Genomic DNA, 20,317 nt, shown 5'->3' on the forward strand with positions numbered 1-20,317 from the left:
ATTTGTCTTTGAGTCTAAATGTAGAGGGGAATTAGGTCAGCAGTTTGGGACTTGCAATCTATGCTAAACACATATTTAGTCACAAACTTCTTGTCTTGTATGTCAAATAATACTATTAGCGTTTCTGTAAAATTGACTTATTTTAGGCTAGTCTTGTGGCTTGGCAAAGGTGGGACTTCTTCCATCAGGGCTCCCCAGCCCTGTATGGCTTCCTAACAATAATTCTTCTCCCATCCGTGCCTTCAGCAAAAGGTGTAAAGTACTTAAGTAAAAATACTTTAAAGTACTACTTAAGTCATTTTTTTTGGTATCTGTACTTTACTTTACTTTACTATTTATATTTTTGACTACTTTTACTTTTACTTCACTGCATTCCTAAAGAAAATAATGTACTTTCTACTCCATACATTTTCCCTGACACCCAAAAGTACTCGTTACATGATGAATGCTTAGCAGGACAGGAAAATTGTCCAATTCACGCACTTATCAAGAGAACTCGTGGTCATCCCTACTGCTCCTGATCTGGCAGACTCACTAAATACAAATATTTCAGCAATTACATTTACTATTGATACTTAAGTAGATTTAGAACCAAATACTTTGACTTTTACTCAAGTATTATTTTCCTGGATGACTTTCACTTTTACTTGAGTAAGTTTATTTTAAGGTATCTATACTTTTACTCAAGTATGACAATTGGGTACTTTTTCCACCAATGGCCTTCAGGTAGTGGCCTCCTGTCCATTCCACTTATTTCTGACTTTCAAGCTCTAAAGACTTCCGCTATCATATTTGTAATAGAACTGTTTCGCTTGAAGTTGTCCTGATTTAAACGTCCCCCCTCAACATTATAACCGGACACATTAAACTTCTGGAGGCAGCAGTGGCTGCCTGCTGCCATTGAAGGAGGTCAAATTACATTTAGTCATTTTGAATGTGCAAAGCACTGGAGAGAGATTTCAATTTTCTTTAGATGTTCTCATTACAGAGACGACGGCTGCCAAAGGGTCTCAGACCTTCCTATAATTACAGCTTCAATAGGCAAATTCTCAATTATAACAGAATACCTAATTATTACATCCATATTCAGAATTGGCCCCCTTGATAGAAAGACTAAAAAGCACTCCCATCCAATGAACTTGAGGAGAGCATCCGTTCCGCTGCCTGTTCATGTGACTGCATTGTTGTAAAATACTCAGGAGTTTACAGCAAAAACATGGCATGGCTTAAGGCCTGTAGGGGGCTGTACACGATATGACAAAGCACAGCCTTGTGACTAAGTGCTTTTTCCCACCAAAAATGTTAAATGACGAAGTATAGTTATCTATTGAAGAGGTACTGGCTAACAAGAACTACAGACTCAATCTACACACCAGAGAGCTTTTCTTATCGACAAACGATAACGTGTTTTCCAGGCCATGTAGCAAGGTCCATGACAAGACACTATGGCCAGTGACCATCCATATATCAATGGCTTTGATATTTTTCTACGTGGGGAACAATTTGCTTCACAAGAACAATGCAATTTCCTGGCAGCAACCTCACAACACTGTTAGCATAATGCACTTTAGCCCTATGGCCAGTCCTGGCAAATGCCAGAAGAGCTAGTCCATCTTTAGCTTATTTGGGCCTGTCTAAATTGTGGGTTTTGTGCAGAATTATCATTATTTGGGTATTAATGGGGGCCTTGAGGGGAAAAATGTGCAGATGTGGGGGCCTCAAGGAAAATAATGGTCCGGTGTGGGAGCCACAAGGACATTTGCCGGTGTGTTAGAAATGCCCGGGCCGATTTCTAGTCTCAGTCCGTCTCTGCTCATAACACTGCTAGCATAATGTACTATACACTGTAGTAGAACTTAGAGGAGGAGGCTCAGGCTGAAAGTTGGAAGGCCTCCTCTGTAGGAGCATTTGCATTCAAATCATTGAGTCTGAAATTGGTTCTACCTGTCTGGATCAGGGCTATCTCCTGTGGGTTTACAGAGCCGGCTAAGTGCAGTCACTATAACCTTGGAGCGCCTGGAATACTAATGGCTTTTGATGGCACGTGAAGGGGCCTTGTGTGTTCTCTCTGTGTTCATCTGAAGAAGGCATGCCCTAACTCTCAGATTAGTCCCATGACACCTCCCCAGTAGGGCTCTTGATATGAAGAGAGAGAAAATACACAATGGTTGCATTCCAAATGGCATCCTGTTACTCAAGAGCTCTCTCCCTCATTATTGACTGCAATTGGCATGGTGGATATTGGCTGCGTTTCAAATGGCACCCTATTCCCTACAGTGAGGGAAAAAAGTATTTGATCCCCTGCTGATTTTGTACGTTTGCCCAATGACAAAGAAATGATCAGTCTATAATTTTAATGGTAGGTTTATTTGAACAGTGAGAGACAGAATAACAACAAAAAAATCCAGAAAACCGCATGTCAAAAATGTTATAAATTGATTTGCATTTTAATGAGGGAAATAAGTATTTGACCCCCTCTCAATCAGAAAGATTTCTGGCTCTCAGGTGTCTTTTATACAGGTAACGAGCTGAGATTAGGAGCACACTCTTAAAGGGAGTGCTCCTAATCTCAGCATGTTACCTGTATAAAAGACACCTGTCCACAGAAGCAATCAATCAATCAGATTCCAAACTCTCCACCATGGCCAAGACCAAATAGCTCTCCAAGGATGTCAGGGACAATATTGTAGACCTACACAAGGCTGGAATGGGTTACAAGACCATCGCCAAGCAGCTTGGTGAGAAGGTGACAACAGTTGGTGCGATTATTCGCAAATGGAAGAAACACAAAAGAACTGTCAATCTCCCTCGGCCTGGGGCTCCATGCAAGATCTCAGATCATGAGAACAGTGAGGAATCAGCCCACAACTACACGGGAGGATCTTGTCAATGATCTCAAGGCAGCTGGGACCATAGTCACCAAGAAAACAATTGGTAACACACTACGCCGTGAAGGACTGAAATCCTGCAGCGCCCGCAAGATCCCCCTGCTCAAGAAAGCACATATACATGCCCGTCTGAAGTTTGCCAATGAACATCTGAATGATTCAGAGGAGAACTGGGTGAAAGTGTTGTGGTCAGATGAGACCAAAATGGAGCTCTTTGGCATCAACTCAACTCGCCATGTTTGGAGGAGGAGGAATGCTGCCTATGACCCCAAGAACACCATCCCCACCGTCAAACATGGAGGTGGAAACATTATGCTTTGGGGGTGTTTTTCTGCTTCACCGCATCAAAGGGACGATGGACGGGTGAGAACCTCCTTCCCTCAGCCAGGGCATTGAAAATGGGCCGTGGATGGGTATTCCAGCATGACAATGACCCAAAACACACGGCCAAGGCAACAAAGGAGTGGCTCAAGAAGAAGCACATTAAGGTCCTGGAGTGACCTAGCCAGTCTCCAGACCTTAATCCCATAGAAAATCTGTGGAGGGAGCTGAAGGTTCGAGTTGCCAAACATCAGCCTCGAAACCTTAATGACTTGGAGAAGATCTGCAAAGAGGAGTGGAACAAAATCCCTCCTGAGATGTGTGCAAACCTGGTGGCCAACTACAAGAAACGTCTGACCTCTGTGATTGCCAACAAGGGTTTTGCCACCAAGTACTAAGTCATGTTTTGCAGAGGGGTCAAATACTTATTTCCCTCATTAAAATGCAAATCAATTTATAACATTTTTGACATGCGTTTTTCTGGATTTTTGTTGTTGTTATTCTGTCTCTCACTGTTCAAATAAACCTACTATTAAAATTATAGACTGATCATTTCTTTGTCAGTGGGCAAACGTACAAAATCAGCCGGGGATCAAATACTTTTTTCCCTCACTGTATATAGTGCACTACAGTATATAGGGAATAGGGTTCCATTTGAAACAGACCCAATGCCCACCATGACAATTCTAGTCAATAATGAGGGAAAGAGCTCGAGTGCCTTGTTCTTTTGCTGGGAGGCCGTTGCAGTCTTATGAACCTCACAGAAAGAAAGAGCTTTCCATACAAAGGATAAGCCTCTTCTCTATAGTCTACTACATGACCAGTCTTCTTTTCAATCTATAGATGGATCATGTCTCAAGAAGTCCCATTATTGTATAATACAGTAATTGGAAATACACTACATTATCAAAAGTATGTGGACACCTGCTCGTCTAACATCTCATTCCAAAACCATGGGCATTAATATGGAGTTGGTCCCCATTTGCTGCTATTACTGCCTCCACTCTTCTGGGAAGGCATTCCACTAGATGTTGGAACATTGCTGCGGGGACTTGCTTCCATTCAGCCACAAGACCATTAGTGAGTTCAGGCACTAATGTTGGGCGATTAGGCCTGGCTCGCAGTCGGCGTTCCAATTCATTGCAAAGGTGTTAGATGGGGTTGAGGTCAGGGCTCTGTGCAGGCCAGTCAAGTTCTTCCACACTGATCTCGACAAACCATTTCTGTATGGACCTCGCTTTGTGCACAGGGCAATGTCATGCTGAAACAGGAAAGGGCCTTCCCCAAACTGTTGCCACAAAGTTGGAAGCACAGAATAATCTAGAATGTCATTATGTTGTATCGTTAACATTACCCTTCACTGGAACTAAGGGGCCTAGCCCGAACCATGAAAAACAGTCCCAGACCATTATTCCTCCTCCACCAAACTTTACAGTTGGCACAGAGAACGCATTTCCACTGCTCCAGAGTCCAATGGCGGCGAGCTTTACACCACTCCAGCTGACGCTTGGCATTGTGATCTTAGGCTTGTGTGCGGCTGCTTGGCTATGAAAACCCATTTCATGAAGGTCCCGAAGAACAGTTTTTGTGCTGACGTTGCTTCCAGAGGCAGTTTGGAACTTGATAGTGAGTGTTGCAACCGAGGACAGACGATTTTTACACGCTTCAGCACTCGGCGGTCCCGTTCTGTGAGCTTGTGTGGCCTACCACTTTGCGGCTGAGCCATTGTTGCTCCTACACGTTTTCACTTCACAATAACAGCTTTTACAGTTGACGGGGGCAGCTCTAGCAGGGAAGAAATTTGACGAAAATTGGAAAGGTGGCATCCTATGAAGCTGCCTTACTGAGCTCTTCAGTAAGGCCAGTTTACTGCAAATGTGTGTCTATGGAGATTGCATGGCTGTGTGCTCGATTTTATACACCTGTCAGCAACGGGTATGGCTGAAATAGCCGGATCCACTAATTTGAAGGGGTGTCCACATACACTATATATACAGAAGTATCTTCATAGTGTGTGCCTACAATTGACACATTTCTTAGGAAATGTTGTATAATTCGGCTTTTTTGAACTGTGTTATCTTGCTGACAAATAGCTGCCATGTGTTTTGCAGACCTTGAGAGGAAGGCATTCGTTAATAAGCGTTGAAAATCTCATCAACGCGCATTGCCTCGGAGTTCTTGCTATACTTTTCATCGGTATCCAGCAACATTTTTTTACCCTTCAGCCACAACAGTATGTCAAATCCTTGTTTATAGAGCATGTAGCAGAGGCTCTACATCCTAAATGGCACCCCATTCCCTATTTAGTGCACTACTTTTGACCAGGGCCTGGGATAGGGTTCCATTTAGGATGCATACATGCACTCAGGAACTGTGTGTGGTAGCTAAGCATGAACAATCAATTCTCAAGCATGCTTTTAAAATGTCAATGCCTGATCTGAAGCATTCCATATCCACCTCAGAATACTTTATGGCAATTTACTGACAGCGTAAAATCAAATAAAAAATGCATTTGAACATTGATCATCTTATGGTCTGGGGATTGATTGTTATAGAGAGTACAAACTTGGTGTGTTTTCAGACCAGGGCCAGCAGCACGGCCTTTCTGTCCCATAGAACTACACCGAACAAAAATATAAACGCAACATGTAAAGTGTTAAAGTGAAAAATCTCTGAAATTTTCCATACGCACAAAAAGCTTATTTCTCTCATATTTTGTGTACAAATTTGTTTACATCCCTGTTAGTGAGCATTTCTCCTTAGCCAAGATAGTCCATCCACCTGACAGGTGTAGCATATCAAGAAGCTGATTAAACAGCATGATCATTACACAGGTGCACCTTGTGCTGGGGACAGTAAAAGGCAATTTTAAAATGTGCAGTTTTGTCACACAACCCAATACCACAGATGTCTCAAGTTTTGAGGGAGCATGCAATTGGCATGCTGACTGCAGGAATGTCCACCAGAGCTGTTGCCAGGCAATTTAATGTTCATTTCTTTACCATAAACTGCCTCCAATGTCGTTTTAGAGTATTTGGCAGTATGTCCAACTGGCCTAATAACCGCAGACCACGTATAACCACACCAGCCCATGACTTCCACATCTGGCTTCTTCACCTGCGGGAATAAGTATTTCTGTCTGTAATAAAGCCATTTTGTGGGGGAAAAACTCATTCTGATTGGCTGGACCTGTCTCCCCAGTGGGTGGGCCTATGTCCTCCAAGGCCCACCCATGGCTGCACCGCTGCCCAGTCATGTGAAATCCATAGATTAGGGCCTAATTAATTTATTTCAATTGACTGATTTCCTTATATGAACTGTAACTCAGTAAATTATTTGAAATTGTTGTATGTTGCATGTACATATTTGTTCAGTATATATTGATTCACACACCCACCCTCAGCATCTATATGGACCACTAAGGCTACGTCCCAAATGGCGCCCTATTTGCTACACAGAGCACTATTTTTGACCAGAGCCCTGTGGATGATGGTCAAAATGAGTGATTTTTTACACCAGGCCACAATTACATACAGTATACCAAAAATACTTGTTTCCATTGTGGTCCTATAAATGCACTATAAGGAATAGGGTGTAATTTGGGACTCAGCCTAAATATCCTTTCAGCTTGCTTTTCTCCAGCCATTTTGCAAGACTCATACCAGCAGAATAATACTGTAGAAAACAGCTTTCCAATCCCAAGATTGTTGTTTATGTGTGTATTTTTACACCTGTGCCAACCTATTGCAGAAAGAGAACATTTGAAAATATTAATCACTTAACTAACAGTTCTCTGGGTCTACAGTGGCTTTGGAAAATCAATAGAATGTGAAGACAGATGATAAATGTTTTGAAGTAGCATAATCATGCTATATTATTTCAGAAATACTGTAATTGGATAACCTTATTGTGATACCGGATGCTATTGCTCTGGGTTTAAAGAGCAGAGGGTGCTGGGACAGCTCTTCAGTCTAGGGTTTGTTACCAAGGTGCCAGCCCTCTGCTCATATTATTTATCCTTTATTTTATTTGTCCCTTGAAGTTGTGTGGTTGCTCTAATTAAACCTTTAGAGTCTCTATCTGAAGTCGCAGTGTCCATGGATAATCATTCTTTACCCCAGCCTTTACATCAGGAGGCTGAAAAGATTCGGCATGGGCCCTCAGATCCTCATTGAGAGCATCTTGACTGGCTGCATCCCCACTTGGTATGGCAACTGCTTGGCATCCGACCGCAAGACGCTACAGAGGCTAGTGTGTACGGCCCAGTACATTACTGTGGCCGAGCTCCCTGCCATCCAGGACCTCTATACCAGGCAGTGTCAGAGGAAGGCCCTAAAAATTATCAAAGACTCCAGCCACCCAAGTCATAGACTGTTCTCTCTGCTATCGCAGAGCAAGCGGTACCGATCCACCAAGTCTGGAACCAACACTTTATTATCTAAACTGTTGCCTAGTCACTTTATCCTACCTATATGTCCTGCTCACACTGCCCTACCCTATGCTTTGACTTCTTTCTGCCCTCTCTCTCCAGATGAAATCTTGCGACTTGTGACGGCCGGCCGCCCAACAACCTGCCCGCTTGACCCTATCCCCTCCTCTCTTCTCCAGACCATTTCCGGAGACCTTCTCCCTTACCTCACCTCGCTCATCAACTCATCCTTGACCGCTGGCTATGTCCCTTCCGTCTTCAAGAGAGCGAGAGTTGCACCCCTTCTCAAAAAACCTACACTCGATCCCTCCGATGTCAACAACTACAGACCAGTATCCCTTCTTTCTCTTCTCTCCAAAACTCTTGAGCGTGCCGTCCTTAGCCAACTCTCTTGCTTTCTCTCTCAGAATTACCTTCTTGATCCAAACCAGTCAGGCTTCAAGACTGGTCATTCAACTGAGACTGCTCTTCTCTGTGTCACGGAGGCTCTCCGCACTGCTAAAGCTAACTCTCTCTCCTCTGCTCTTGTCCTTCTAGACCTGTCTGCTGCCTTTGATACTGTGAACCATCAGATCCTCCTCTCCACCCTCTCCGAGCTGGGCATCTCCGGCGCGGCTCACTCTTGGATTGCGTCCTACCTGACAGGTCGCTCCTACCAAGTGGCGTGGCGAGAATCTGTCTCCGCACCACGTGCTCTCACCACTGGTGTCCCCCAGGGCTCAGTTCTAGGCCCTCTCCTATTCTCACTATACACCAAGTCACTTGGCTCTGTCATATCCTCACATGGCCTCTCCTATCATTGCTACGCAGACGACACACAACTAATCTTCTCCTTTCCCCCTTCTGATTACCAGATGGCGAATCGTATCTCTGCATGTCTGGCAGACATATCAGTGTGGATGACGGATCACCACCTCAAGCTGAACCTCGGCAAGACGGAGCTGCTCTTCCTCCCGGGGAAGGACTGCCCGTTCCATGATCTCGCCATCACAGTTGACAACTCCGTTGTGTCCTCCTCCCAGAGTGCAAAGAGCCTTGGCGTGACCCTGGACAACACCCTGTCGTTCTCCGCTAACATCAAGGCGGTGACCCGATCATGTAGGTTCATGCTCTACAACATTCGGAGAGTATGACCCTGCCTTACACAGGAAGCGGCACAGGTCATAATCCAGGCACTTGTCATCTCCCGTCTGGATTACTGCAACTCGCTGTTGGCTGGGCTCCCTGCCTGTGCCATTAAACCCCTACAACTCATCCAGAATGCCGCAGCCCATCTGGTGTTCAACCTTCCCAAGTTCTCTCACGTCACCCCGCTCCTCCGCACACTCCACTGGCTTCCAGTTGAAGCTCGCATCTGCTACTACCGCTGCGGAAGCACAGTTCCCGCTCAGCCCAGTCAAAACTGTTCGCTGCTCTGGCACCCCAATGGTGGAACAAGCTCCCTCACGACGCCAGGACAGCGGAGTCACTCACCACCTTCCGGAGACACTTGAAACCCCACCTCTTTAAGGAATACATGGGATAGGATAAAGTAATCCTTCTACCCCCCCCTTACCCCACCCCCCCAAAAAAAATATATAATAATAATAAATAAATATTGTAAAGTGGTTATCCCACTGGCTATAAGGTGAATGCACCAATTTGTAAGTCGCTCTGGATAAGAGCATCGACTCGGTACTGGTACCCCGTGTATATAGCCAAGTTATCGTTACTCATTGTGTATTTATTCCTCGTGTAAAAATGGTATATTATTTCTCTTTTTTTTCTCTCTGTATTGTTGGGAAGTATTTCACCGTTAGTCTACACCTGTTGTTTACAAAGCATGTGACAAATAACATTTTATTTGATTTTAGCTAGTGGTTCAAGAATGAAAGCTAATGAACTCTGCTGGATTCGCGCTGGATTTTGTATTCTCCAAGCTGCATGTAGAGCTGATTAAGAGCTTCTCCCTACCTAGCTTGTCGACGTGCTGGAGTTTCCCTAACTGTTTGGTGTTTCTGTGCTAAAGAATTTTATCACGAGTGCCATCGGCAATACTTATGACTGCAGGGTTTCAACATTGGTTACTGTGACTAATTCAAGCAACTTGGGACCCTTATATTTGTATTTTTTTCAGTTGTTTTTATTGAAAAGTATTTCCCCCAATTTCACAACTCTGTCTGTGTTAGCTAGCTAGCTGCCTGGATAGTAGCTAGCTTAGCTCACGTGTTCTGGACTGGAGGAGCTCGCATGCTCTTTCTCTCCCATCTCGGACTGCACATTAAATTGACATGTTTTATTTTATTTTGTGCTACTGAGGCTGTGGGTGACTCGCACACATTGTGGGACTAGCAAACCGTGGACTTTGTCATTTGGGGAAGGGAGAGATCGTAGAGGAGACATTTTGCAGTGCACCTGCTGCAGGGCCCTTTTCTGAGGACTTCTGGAGCTTTGCCGGTGGACCAGGAAGGGACAACTGCTGCGGCCCAGGTGAGCCACTGGTGGCAGTGCGTCACATCAACACAACATGGACTACACACGCACTACACAGTAAACTTTTCATCTCAAGACAAGAAACTTGTATGTAGCCTCACCACACACACACAACCAAAATAATTGAATGTGTTGTTGCATTACTTTCTGTAGCAATGTACAGTAGATTAGATGATCAACATATACAGTGCCCTCTGTAATTATTGGGACAGTGAAGCATGTTTTCGTCTTTTGGCTCTATCCTCTAAAAGTTTGGAAATCAAACAATGACTATGAGGTTAACGTGCAGACTGTCAGCTTTAATGAGGGTATTTTCATCCATATGTAATTACAGCACTTTTTGTACATAGTTCCCTCATTTTAAGGCACCAAAAGTATTGAGACAAATTCACTTAGATGTGTATTAAAGTAGTCAAAGGTTTAGTATTTGGTCCCATATTCCTAGCACGCAATGATTACACTAAGCTTGTGACTCTACAACCTTGTTCGATGCATTTGCTGTTTGTTTTGGTTGTGTCATTTTGAAGCCCCTTTTTATCTGTTAATTTATCTGTACATGCTTTTGCATTATTCATAATTCACATAGGCCTACCTGCAATGCAAACTCCATTCGGCTTGTATCTACCCCATTTCCAAAGAGCGCCTCTTGTCCGGTTACCAAAGACGTACTCCACCAAACATATTCTAATTATTCAGTCCTATGACACCATATCAACGGTAGGCCTAGGCTATATCTTGCTTATTGAGAACGTACATACATACATACAATACAATAGGAGCCTAGTATTTCTTATTTGAGGAGAAGTGTGATGCGTAAAGACATGTAGGCCTATACTCATAAATCAAATTTCAACAATGTTGACTGTCAACACTACAAACATATTGAGAAAACACTGGATGTTTTTTTACTGTTGTTATTACTTGTTACTATAGCATGTGCTATTTAATAAACTGCAGTATCAATCCACAATGGACAAGGATGAGAATGTTCCATGCCCCCAGCCATATTGGAGTTGATGACAACGCAAAGACTGTCAATAACATACAGAATTTGAGACAACAGCATGCATTATTAAGCCATGAAACGCATTTGGCCAGTGAATGGCCAAGCCCTCGTTGTCACACCTCCCAATTTATTTATTCATCAAAACCCAGCCCTTTCACGCCACTGCCAGCTACTGCACTCATAATTCTGTTTGGGAAAATAGCAAAAATATTTCTGACACCCTCCCGAACCTATAACGCTACTGCCAGTCCTAAGATTTACCATTGTGTTAGGTTTGTTAAAATAGAGCCCTCTATCTCTATGTTGTTGTTGTTTTTACCGCACTGCTTTGCTTTATCTTGGCCAGGTCGCAGTTGTAAATGAGAACTTGTTCTCAACTGGCTTACCTGGTTAAATAAAGGTGAAATAAATAAATAAAAAATATCTGAAGTTTCAGTGTCCATGGATAATCATTCTTTACCCCAGCCTTACACTTCCATATAGCTTCATTCAGTACTGAAGGTCATTCAAATCAAATCAAATTGTATTTGTCACATGCTTCATAAACAACAGGTGTGGACTAACAGTGAAATGCTTACGGGCCCCTTCTCAACAGTGCAAAGAGAAATAATAGAAAAATAATAACACAAGGAATAAATACAAAATGAGTTACAATAACTTGGCTATACGGGGTACCAGTACCGAGTCGATGTTTAATTTAGTTTATCAGGATCCCCATTAGCTACTGCACATGGAGCAGCTACTGTTCCTGGGGTACACATAAATGTACAAATACATGACAAAGTACAGAACAGTAACAGACAAGAACAAATAAGATATTACATTAAATTAAAAATAATAAAATAAGAGTTACCGTATTTTCCGCACTATAAGGCGCACCGGAGTATAAGCCGCAGCAGCTAAATTGAATGATGTGTACATATATAAACCGCACTGGACTATAAGCCGCAGGTGTTTTAATGTTTAATTACCATATGTAAGGGTTCGTGCACAGAGGGGATTGTCGGGAAAGAGATGGCTGCTTGAGGAAGCTCCCATTTATTAACATTTCAACAAACAAGTTGCATATTTGCATAACGTATTCAAGTGTTACAATTTAGTGCAATAGTAGCTACAGAACATATACTGTGCTGTGTAAACTGTACTGTATCACATAGCAAAACAGACACACAAACTTTTCAACTTTTTAATCCATAGATTAGCCGCACCGTTATATAAGCCGCAGGGTCGAAAAATGGTAAAAAAGGCGCGGCTTATAGTCCGAAAATTACGGTATATATAGGAAAGACACTAAGAGACAACCAAAACACTATTTACACACTATTCATATATACATACAGTTGAAGTCGGAAGTTTACTTAAACTGAGTTTACATGTATTTGGCTAAGGTTTTTCACAACGCCTAACATTTAATCCTAGTAGTTCTGCCCACAAATGTTCTATAGGATTGAGGTCAGGGCTTTGTGATGGCCACTCCAATACCTTGACTTTGTTGTCCTTAAGCCATTTTGCCACAACTTTGGAAGTATGCTTGGGTCATTGTCCATTTGGAAGACCCATTTGCGACCAAGCTTTAACTTCCCGACTGATGTCTTGAGATGTTGCTTCAATATATCCACATAATTTTCCTTCCTCATGATGCCATCTATTTTGTGAAGTGCACCAGTCCCTCCTGCAGCAAAGCACCCCCACAGCATGATGCTGCCACCACCGTGCTTCACGGTTGGGATGGTGTTCTTCGGCTTGCAAGCTCCCCATTTCCCCTCCAAACATAACGATGGTCATTATGGCCAAACAGTTCTATTTTTGTTTCATCAGACCAGAGGACATTTCTCCAAAAAGTACGATCTTTGTCCACATGTGCAGTTGCAAACTGTAGTCTGGCTTTTTTATGGCGGTTTTGGAGCAGTGGCTTTTTCCTTGCTGAGCGGCCTTTCAGGTCGATACAGGACTCGTTTTACTGTGGATATAGATACTTTTGTACCTGTTTCCTCCAGCATCTTCACAAGGTCCTTTGCTGTTATTCTGGGATTGATTTGCACTTTTCACACCAAAGTACGTTCATCTCTAGGAGACAGAATGTGTCTCCTTCCTGAGCGGTATGACGGCTGCGTGGTCCCATGGTGTTTATACTTGCGTACTATTGTTTGTACAGATGAACGTGGTACCTTCAGGCGTTTGGAAATTGCTCCCAAGGATGAACCAGACTTGTGGAGGTCTACAAATCTTTTTCTGAGGTCTTGGCTGATTTCTTTTGATTTTCCCATGATGTCAAGCAAAGAGGCACTGAGTTTGAAGTTAGGCCTTGAAATACATCCACAGGTACACCTCCAATTTACTCAAATGATGTCAATTAGCCTATCAGAAGCTTCTAAAGCCATGACATCATTTTCTGGAATTTTCCAAGCTGTTTAAAGGCAAAGTCAATTTAGTGTATGTAAACCACTGGAATTGTGATACAGTGAATTATAAGTGAAATAATCTGTCTGTAAACAATTGTTGGAAAAATTACTTGTGTCATGCACAAAGTATATGTCCTAACCGACCTGCCAAAACTATAGTTTGTTAACAACAAATTTGTGGAGTGGTTGAAAAACAAGTTTTAATGACTCCAACCTAAGTGTATGTAAACTTCCGACTTCAACTGTACTTATACAGTTAAATTACATCTTTAGAAAGATGAGAGGTGCTGTGATAAAAAAACAGATAAAAAAAACATATTGTAAGTTAAACTTGCTTTTTTGCCTGAGTAACCTCTGGGGACAGAGCATTCCACGATGACATGGCTCTATACATAACTGATCGTCGCATTAAATCTGTTTTTGGTTTGGGTACCATGAACAAACCAATAGTGGCGTGTCTGGTGGGTTATGTATGTCTGTTTGAATGCAAATATATTATTCAAGTGGTTAGGCATTTTCAACACACAAATGTTTCTTAAAAAGACTAGGAAGAGAAGTAGTACATTTCTCCTAAACCCTCAACCACGAAAGACTATCATGAATGTTGTTGATGTTAGTTCTGTGTGTGCAGTTAAGGGCAAGGCGTGCTGCTTTGTACGATGTGCAGGGGTACGAGGTAATTGAGGTAGATATGTACAGTACCAGTCAAATGGTTGGACACACCTACTCATTCAAGGGTTTTTCTTCATTTTTACTATTTTCTACATTGTAGAATAATAGTGAAGACATCAAAACAATTAAATAACACATATGGAATCATGTAGTAACCAAAAAAGTGTTAAACAAATCAAAATATATTGTAGATTCTTCAAAGTATCCGCCCTTTGCCTTGATGACAGCTTTGCACACTCTTGGCATTCTCTCAACCAGCTTCATGAGGTAGTCACCTGGAATGCATTTCAATTAACAGGTGTGCCTTCTTAAAAGTTAATTTGTGGAATTTCTTTCCTTTTTAATGCGTTTGAGCCAATCAGTTGTGTTGTGACAAGGTAGGGGGGGGGGGGTATACAGAATATAGCCCTATTTGGTAAAAGACCAAGTCCATATTATGGCAAGAACAGCTCAAATAAGCAAAGAGAAATGACAGTCCATCATTACTTTAAGACATGAAGGACAGTCAATACGGAACATTTCAAGAACTTTGAAAGTTTCTTCAAGTGCAGTCGCAAAAACCATCAAGCGCTATGATGAAACTAGCTCTCATGGAAGACCCAGAGTTACCTCTGCTGCAGAGGATACGTTCATTAGAGTTACCATAAATGCTTCACAGAGTTCAAGTCACAGACACATCTCAACATCAACTGTTCAGAGGAGACTGTGTGAATCAGGCCTTCATGGTCGAATTGCTGTAAAGAAACCACTACTAAAGGACACCAATAAGAAGAAGACTTGCTTGGGCCAAGAAACACGAGCAATGGACATTAGACCGGTGGAAATCTGTCTGTGCAGTCTGATGAGTCCAAAGGAGAGATTTTTGGTTCCAACCGCCGTGTCTTTGTGAAACGCAGAGAAGGTGAACGGATGATTTCCGCATGTGTGGTTCCCACCGTGAAGAATGGAGGAGGAGGTGTGATGGTGTGGGGGTGCTTTGCTGGTGACACTGTCTGTGATTTATTTAGAATTAAAGGCACACTTAACCAGCATGGCTACTACAGCATTCTGCAGCGATACGGCATCCCATCTGGTTTGCGCTTAGTGGGACTAGCATTTGTTTTTCAACAGGACAATGACCCAAAACACACCTCCAGGCTGTGTAAGGGCTATTTGACCAAGAAGGAGAGTGATGGAGTGCTGCATCAGATGACCTGGCCTCAACAATCCACCGACCTCAACCCAATTGAGGTCGGTGGATGTGAAGGAAAAGCAGCCAACAAGTGCTCAGCATATGTGGGAACTCCTTCAAGACTGTTGGAAAAGCATTCCAGGTGACTACCTCATGAAGTTGGTTGAGAGTGTGCAAAGCTGTCATCAAGGCAAAGGGTGGCTATTTGAAGAATTTCAAATATAAAATATATTTAGATTTGTTTAACACTTTTTTGGTTAATACATGATTCCATGTGTTATTTCATAGTTTGTCTTCACTATTATTCTACAATGTAGAAAATAGTACAAATAAAGAAAAACCCTTGAATGAGTAGGTGTGTCCAAACTTTTGACTGGTACTGTACATATAGGTTGGGATAAAGTGACTAGGCAACAGGATAGAAAATAAACAGTAACTGCAGCACATGTGATGATGTCTTTCGCCTCCGACTCATTGAAGTTGAAGTTCTCGTCCAAATTGAGGTTAGTGATAGCTGTTCTGATGTCAAGAAGCTTTTTTCAGTCTAAGGAAACATTATGTTAAAATAAAGTTACGATCAGCGCAAAACAAGACAGAAAATAGAGCCAGTAAAACGGCCGCTTTTCCCTCCAGCACCATTCTCTTTTTCATTCACTTTGGAGTCAGCGTAGCTCACAGATTCCCATTCAGCACTACAGCCATCAACTTCAAGCCAGGAAAGAAAGAAATACTTGAAAAATATCTAATGCTGTTTGAGACGGTTGCGTGGCACGGTGGCATGACGAATGTGGAAAAGATCAAATTGAATGCCAGTGAGTAAGATGCATTTGTATGCAAAATTGGCGAGACTGTTCAGTGAGCGAGCCAGACAGACAGACAGCCTTGCATGTAATCAGCTAGCAAATCCGCTTGTGTCTCACGGATTGCGCAGCACAGTATTGCATAGGGCCAGGCCGCTGCTATTGTCTCCGAGCACTGGTCCACATGAATGACCCTGCGTGTGTCCACATTAGCACGGGTCACCTCTCATAAGTATAATCTCTCCAGAAACAGCAGCCGCAGCACATTCACCAAATAACTTTAATTTCCACAAAAGCGCACTCCCTTGCGCTCCCTCCTCGTCTTTGGGCTCTCTTAATTATTCTCAAAATATCCTCTCCCTACTTTCTTGGCACGCTTTCCATCATTCTACCGGCACTCGATATTCTCCATCACTACTCCCCACCCCTTTCTCTCAATACCGTTCTCCACATTTTTCCTCTCCTCCATCTCTATTTGTCTCCCTCTGTGTGTTTCTCTCTCTCTTTCTCCCACCCCCTATCTTCTCCACTATAAATATCTCACAGAGAAGATCAGAAACCTCTCTCCCCAAGGTGTGTTGGGGCTCCCCTCTCCTCCACCACCACACAGTGCCACCACCTCTGAGTTGCTGGTCCTCCACCCACATAGATTCAGTGGGGCGGTTGAGTAAGATAGCAGCTCCGCTCCACATTGATCATGAGGAGCCCCCATGCCTCGTACTCTCAGGGAAGCTATTTGTCAAGGTGATAATTTATTTTGTAACACCGGATATGGTGAGCCAACCAGGCAGGCAGGGAGGGATGCATGCAGGCAGTGTTTTCTTTCTTTATTTGGTTTGGGGGCCTGACAGACTCCATTTCAGGTCTCAACATGTGGTACTATAAACGCACATAGACCTTTCATCTTGTTTAGGAGGCGATGGTAGGCCGATTTTACAGTAAGGTGGGCAACATTTTCACACCATGGATTCCTTGCTATTCCCTCCCACACCTGTACAAAGGACCTGCATGCCCTGATCTCCTGCTAAGTTATGATCCTTAGTAGCGACATTGAGAGTGAGTGAAAGCCACACTATTGTTTTGATCATGGTGACACAGAACATCCAATTAAGAGGCTACAGTTTGTGACTGTGTCCCAAATGGCACCCTCTCCCCTTCCATAGTGCACTACTTTTGTGTACTATATAGGGAATGGGGTGTCATTTGGGACTCAGCCTGTGTCACTGGCAAGGCCAACACCACTCACATGTGCTCCTCAAGATGTTCCACATCTCCCCTCTCTAATTGGCAGATGGCCTCAGATGCGAGATGATTTAATGGCCTGCGTGTGTTTTTTCCTGCTTCAGTCAGCCATTAGCAGGGACATCTTTAACGAGTTGGCTTAGGCATACCGCTGTGAGTGGAAGCTGGGAGCAACTCTTTCTAAAGGAGATGGAGGTAGATAACTGTGCTGCAACTCCGACGGCTGCAATCAGGGCACTTCTTCTTCGAGGTATGCATCTCCAACTCTTGTTATGGTATGCAAGTTTTACCCTTTCAAACGATAGTATTCTCTTTTAAAAAGTGGTGCTGGAGTGGCCTAAAGCCTACAAGGCTTGATGGCCTATCAGTATTCCTGCCATAGCCTCTGTGGATTTGTCTACTACCTGCAAACTGGGTCAATTTGTGCATTATTCTACAGATACTTATCTCAGTGTGGAGGAAGGGAAGATATTACAAACAAACACACACACACACACACACACACACACACACACACACCCCACACAGAGACACTTATTATCATTGGAGTATATTAAAATAAAAATATATTCATTTAAATGTTATATTAAGGTGCCGATGTGCCAACACTTGATAAATGATTACACCATACAATTCCTAGGCGTACTCCTCACGCTGTGCAAGTCATTCTGGATAGAACACACGCCAAATGAATAATGAACAATGATAGATAATACTAATACAGAATGTGACACGCACAAACCTGCTAAATCCTCACAGCACTTCGAACATGCGCTAGCAATGCTAATGAGTCTCCTCTAATATGCCTCTCCTCTATTCAGATTCACACTGACGTAGTTAATTGCTATCGCAACCAGAGCTGGTTGGAATTTTTACTAGGTGTTCGTTTGCACTTTTGTTGTGTGATTGAGATACCTTGATTATAATAAACTGTCAGTACGTCTCACATGCCCAGAATCCTTCATTGATTATCTTTCAGATGCATTCAAACAACTTTATCTTATGTAATTATCTTTGTGTACCTTTCAGTCTGGGTATGTGTCCCAAATGAGACCCTATTCCCTATATATAGTGTACTGCTTTTCATCAGAGCCCTATGGGCCCTGGTCAAAAGTAGTGCACTATAAATGGAATAGGGTGCCATTTGGGACACAACCTGGGTTTTGGAGGTGAGTGAGGGAACGGGAGCAGATGGGGGGGGGGGGGGGGGGTAAGGAGATGCACACAAAAAAAGGAGATGCACACAAAAAAAGGAATTGAGGGGGACAGGCTGTCCATGAGAGACAGTAGAAAAATAAGAGAGAGGGAGCAAAATAACCAAGTATGAGATAGAGAGAGGCCATACAGGGGAGCGGCCAGTGTCTGAGGTGAATATAAACGGACGAAAGGAGGAGCAAAACAAATAGAGAGAAAAAGAAAGAGAGAGAGCAAGAGAGAGAGAGAGAGAGAGCGCAAGAGCTGGGGTGAGGGGAGAAGATAAAATAAAGTGAGAATGATGGATTCAATGTAAACTAATGAGAGGACAAAGGCACCAGATACCCAATCGATCTCTGCTGCAGAGGTATTGAGTTAGAAGTCTGGAGACGCTTACCTACAGTATAGTAACCTACTATAGTAGGATGGGGGGACAAAGATGGCAGACAATATCAGAATGGATTGCATTAACATGGATTGCATTAACATGCGGAGGATTTTGTGTGTGAGAGAGAGAGGGGGGGGGGTTCATAGATGACAGATATTAATCATTGTGGAAGAAGAGATGGACAGTGATAACTGAGTTGGCCATATTAAATATTCATATAGAACACCAGGTACCTGCTAACATGGTGGAAAGGAACATTATAATAATAATAACACAGCTGCCTGTTATTGGCTATTATAGTGTGTGTGTGTGTGTGTGTGTGTGTGTGTGTTATTGACAATAGGCAAATTCTGTAATACACTGTGGAAATAGCCTACAATTTGTGGAGGAAAATAAAAGTTATGGCATAAACATAAAGGCTAGTTTTTATGCTTATTTTAAAAGGCACAGTGGGCATTAATCACACAATTGACAGAATGATTTATACATAGGCCTATCAATTCACGTATGAATCCTGTAAAATAGTCACACTTTATGACTTAAAGTTGGATTATTTTTGTTTCATGTTTTTAGAATCAATTCCTAATACTGACATCTGTCGTCAGGTTAGGTCCACAGCAGGTTAGGTCCACAGCAACAAATAAAACAATGATGATAGCCTGCCGTACTGTATTACGCCTATATCTGTAGGCTAGTTTACTTACTGTAAATTTGAGCTGTTCCAATAGACGGCATGTCGGTCGTTGGCTCGCGTCAGGTGCAAGTTTGTAAAGGCAAGTGCTATTAGACAGAGAGAAACGGTTGCGAGAGCCATAATCCCACTGTTCCTTGTTCTCCCCCTTCGTTCTCTCTAGCCTACCTTCTTCGCTCTCAGTCCCTCCGTCCCAAACAGCGGGTCACTGTCAACATCCCAGCGGTAACACAACCTAGTTGAACAGTTTTCAGCGACGTTTGGAACGGACGAATACTTGGCTTGGTTTATGTGTTCTTCAGCACTAATTCCATTGCGACGACGAACCCCATTTCGGTATCCTCCCCAACCCTATGTTTACTTTGCCTGCTGCGCACTTTGAAGTCACTGTGCTTTGAGTATTCCTTTTATGTTCCCTAATCCTCTCCACAGACCGAAAACAATACTGTTCAGAAGGAGAAGTGATAAGGCAAATTAGACTGCTATATTTGACAATGACAACTGAAGTCCCGTGTTGATGAAAGGATGTTGCAAATCACCTCAATGTAGCCTCACATCAAGACAACCTTTCGTCTCGGAGAAGCACAGCTGGCGTTGAAATGGTATAATCAAAGTTTGTCAAAATGTGTTTACATTATCCT

General features: G+C 42.9%; 1 protein-coding gene across 1 annotated transcript in view; it reads right to left on the reverse strand.

Annotated features, from left to right (window-relative positions):
• Window positions 1-19,799, reverse strand: part of LOC311132510 (ephrin-A3-like) — a gene marked incomplete at both ends in the record, with an annotated part of 73,521 nt that extends 53,722 nt beyond the window's left edge. Inside the window, one exon of the mRNA XM_084165787.1 lies at window positions 19,690-19,799. Within this exon, the coding sequence (XP_084021913.1) occupies window positions 19,690-19,799 (110 nt within the window). The remainder of the gene's footprint in view (window positions 1-19,689) is intronic.
• Between the last annotated feature and the right edge of the window lie 518 nt (window positions 19,800-20,317).

Source organism: Coregonus lavaretus (assembly GCF_964263955.1).
Source record: "Coregonus lavaretus genome assembly, chromosome: 7".
NCBI lineage: Eukaryota > Metazoa > Chordata > Actinopteri > Salmoniformes > Salmonidae > Coregonus > Coregonus lavaretus.